General features: G+C 33.0%; 1 protein-coding gene across 1 annotated transcript; it reads right to left on the reverse strand.

Moving 5' to 3' along the window:
• Window positions 1-1,971: 1,971 nt before the first annotated feature.
• On the reverse strand, window positions 1,972-3,310 carry LOC144568425 (uncharacterized). The gene is made up of 3 exons (XM_078318782.1): window positions 3,120-3,310; window positions 2,871-3,018; window positions 1,972-2,263 (listed from the first exon to the last, which is right to left on the reverse strand). Exons 1-3 carry the CDS (start codon window positions 3,194-3,196, stop codon window positions 2,201-2,203), a joined length of 288 nt encoding a protein of 95 aa, XP_078174908.1. The 5' UTR covers window positions 3,197-3,310; the 3' UTR covers window positions 1,972-2,200.
• Window positions 3,311-3,628: the final 318 nt, after the last annotated feature.

Here is a 3,628-nt window from a genome sequence, read left to right on the forward strand (position 1 = left end):
CAGAATTAACATTCATAACTTTGTAAGAGTACCTTCCTCAAACCAGAAGACATGCATACAGTATAAATAGAAAAGATAACTGCAATTTTTGTTACAAATTTGATGGCTGTCTATATATGAGGGCACTATGGCCTAGCCTTTTCAAATTCCTGGGACCTTTAATGGTGCTCTGTATCATGACTGTGAGCCTAGAGCAGTGAACTGCAGATTAATATATATATATATATATCATGGTGCTTCTGGCCTCTCAATTAATTGCTACAGTTCAAGGAAGAAGTCTAACTTGAGCGAATAGGAAAATTTAAAATACTTCTAAAAAAGCAGAAAATATTTGCCACAGTATTTGTTATAATTTTACAATAGGTTCAGAAAAGTTACTGACCTTAAAAGGCACCATATTTACAAAACAGAGAAATGGAGCAAATTAATTAAAGAGATATATGCGCAAAATGTGATAAGAATTAATGGAGCAACTTAAACAGAAACTAACTGGTATTTGACCATGATTAATTGTTTTTTAAAATGATTTTTTTATCTTTGCATGTTATTTTCCAACATTTATCTTCTTATTTTATCTGGAAGTAGATGCAATGAGAACAAAAGGTACAAGCTATAAAGTCACCTAACATTTGTCATTAATTAAGAAATCATTATAATGGCCGTTCTGTACCTAACTCGGATCTCCTCTTTAATCAAGAAATAAATTCATGGTCTCCTTGACCCCTTCAAGTCAACAAAAGGCCGTGTTGACAATTAACACACATTCACACAAATCACTGTACTTAATTTATTAAACTACCTACGACAACCTTTTAACCTATATATATAATATGTAGAAGGCGAAATTAATTACTCTGTAATTATTAGAGAAGTTATAGATCTCCCATTATTTTTCTTGCATTGCAGAACACTAGTATAACATCAGTGTCATTTCAGCCTATATAATTCAGTCTATATAATACAAACTCCAAAACCTATCGAATCAATTTCAAACGGTGAATCCAAACCGTTCAAACCGATCTACTTCATTAGTTGTACATTTACATCAAAATTTATAATTTTTCGAATTTATTTAGTAGCAAGTCAAGCAGTCAAATTTGTGAGTTTTAAGTTAATTTTAATACATTCATTTTTCAACATTTTTTCCGCTTGATTTGATAATAAAATAACTCAAAAATATATAAAAAAAATTGTATGTAAACGCATCACTCATAAAGTAAATCGGTTTGAATGGTTTGGATTAGTCATTTGAAATTTATTCAATTGATTTTGAAGTTAGTGTCATATGACACCGATGTTATACTAGCCGGACTCTACTCAATTTATCAGCTCATAATTCAAACATAGCGCATAAAACACAATCAGTTAATTTTTAACAAAAAAAAAATATGATGAGAACTAGGGTGTTCTTAAGTTCACCAAGTTCTTTGGTGAACTCAAGTCTAAAACTCATCAAATCGGCTTCAAATGACAAATCCAAACCGTTGAAACCCACCTACTTTACGAGTGATGCGTCTCCATGTGAAAATTTTAAACATTCAAATTAATTTAGTATAAAGTCAAGCGGTCAAAAAAGTTAAAAAAATAAATGTATTAAAATTAATTTATTAACCTTCTAATTTTGACCGATTGACTTTATAATAAATTAATTCGAATATTAAATTTTTTTACATGTAAACGCATCACTTATAAGGTAGGCGGATTTCAACGGTTCGGATTCATCATTTGAAGCCGATTTGACGAGTTTTAGACTTGAGTTCACCAAGGAGCTTTGTGAACTTAAGAACACCCTAGTTCTACTCAAAAAATATATTCTTGTTTATGTGTTGGTGTAGAAACTTGTGATGAAATATTTCCAAATTGTTCATTGCTAGTTTACTTTTGCCTTTTGGGTGTAGCACATTGTTTTGTTGAAAGTTCAATGAAATTTGTTGATAAAAGAGTTACTACTTGCTAGCTAGCCAGAACTCATTACACAAGCTCATATTTCAAAATATATTCATTCTCACACAAGCTCCAAAAAGAGCCATATTTAGTTCTCATAGATTATATTTAGATGAAAATATATAGCTAGTGCTTTGGAAATAAGACAAGAAATGAATAGGGTGATCCGAATCATCCAGAAGTTCTCTATTTCTTTCCTCCAAAGACAATATTCAAGTTCTCTATAATATTATATATATGCAATCTGGTCATGAAGTTAAGAGAGCTCTTGGTTCTTCTCCACCAATCTCACCTCATTTGCTGATTGCAGTATATTTGCCTGCATATATATATATTTATAAAACAAGGTCAAGATATGAAATAAAATAAAGAAATTCCATTAAAGCAAACTAAGAATATGTACCCTCTCTCTAGTGCAGCTAGAGAAGGTTTAAAAAACAAGGAACCGGATCACCTGTTTTCCCGGGTGCAGGAAGTTTTTACCCATAGAGTCACTGTTGGGTGGGGCCGGGATCACTTTTAACATTTAAATATTTAATCTCGGGCCCATCTCGGACCCATCCGGCAGTGACTCTAGGGGCAGGAATCTCCTGCACCCTAGATTCGGTCTTAAAAACAAGTCATGTCCTTTTCATCTCCTCATTTGCTGTAAAGTTTCTGAACTTTAAATGAAATATATTCTTTTCATAATGAAATAAATTAGAGGCTCAAAAGCTTGCCAAACTTTCTCTTTCTCGCTTTTCTGACACACATAAGCACACGGACTCACACACTGAAAACAAACAGAAATGTGAGTGAAATTCTAGTTTCATCAACTCACTTGTTATTGGCATCTAGTAACTGAGAATCATGCATGCATGTATATATGTGTTTGTGTCTGCATGTGTTGTTTATTTCCTGGTAATCTTGCAACAGTATATGCATACCTGGTATTCTGTCATCTCCACGGCAAAACCATCAACAATGGCCAGGGAAGATCTCTTGATATATGTATTAGTGCGAAAGTGTTTTGCAAGTAACATGTCATGTTTCTTGGTCAAGTACGCATTCAGAGCATGGCCTCCTTCCTTAGACCTATGGAATAATAATTGATTCATTCCATCATACATGACAAATAAAACAAAAGATAAAAGGAACTAAGAGTATAAATAGCATTGAATGAAATGCATACGAACCGATCTGCTCGAAGGCGTTCGTACTCTGGATCAAAGTTCATGAAGACAAAATAAACTTCCTTGGATTCGTTTGCCATGGCAACCTCTACCAGCTGTAGGTTTTACTTGTTAATTTCAAGTAGCCTGTGCTGGGTTTCTCAGCGATGTATTGTAGGCATTTATATAGAAGGGGAAGTGAGCTCTTAGAAATGGCCTCACGAAATATTCTTACCAAAACCCTATCTAATTAAGCATCACCAGAAAAGAAAAGAAAAAAAAAGTTATTTTACTTTTGCCATGTGCAACACTTTTGGACTGAAGTGCTGATCAAGTTTGTGACCCCGGTCATTTGCACCAGTATTGTTCTTGATGATGAGACAATAATGATATATTAATTGTTAGCTATTCTCTTGTTAAAATTAATTACAAAAATTATATTTGTCACTAGTACAGATAACACTATATATCAATGGAGGATTCATAATGCAATCAGTGTCGGATATGTTTAGTGTTGAATATATCAGATAAAC

The sequence above is a fragment of the Carex rostrata genome, chromosome 17 (genome assembly GCF_964058835.1).
Source record: "Carex rostrata chromosome 17, lpCarRost1.2, whole genome shotgun sequence".
Lineage (NCBI taxonomy): Eukaryota > Viridiplantae > Streptophyta > Magnoliopsida > Poales > Cyperaceae > Carex > Carex rostrata.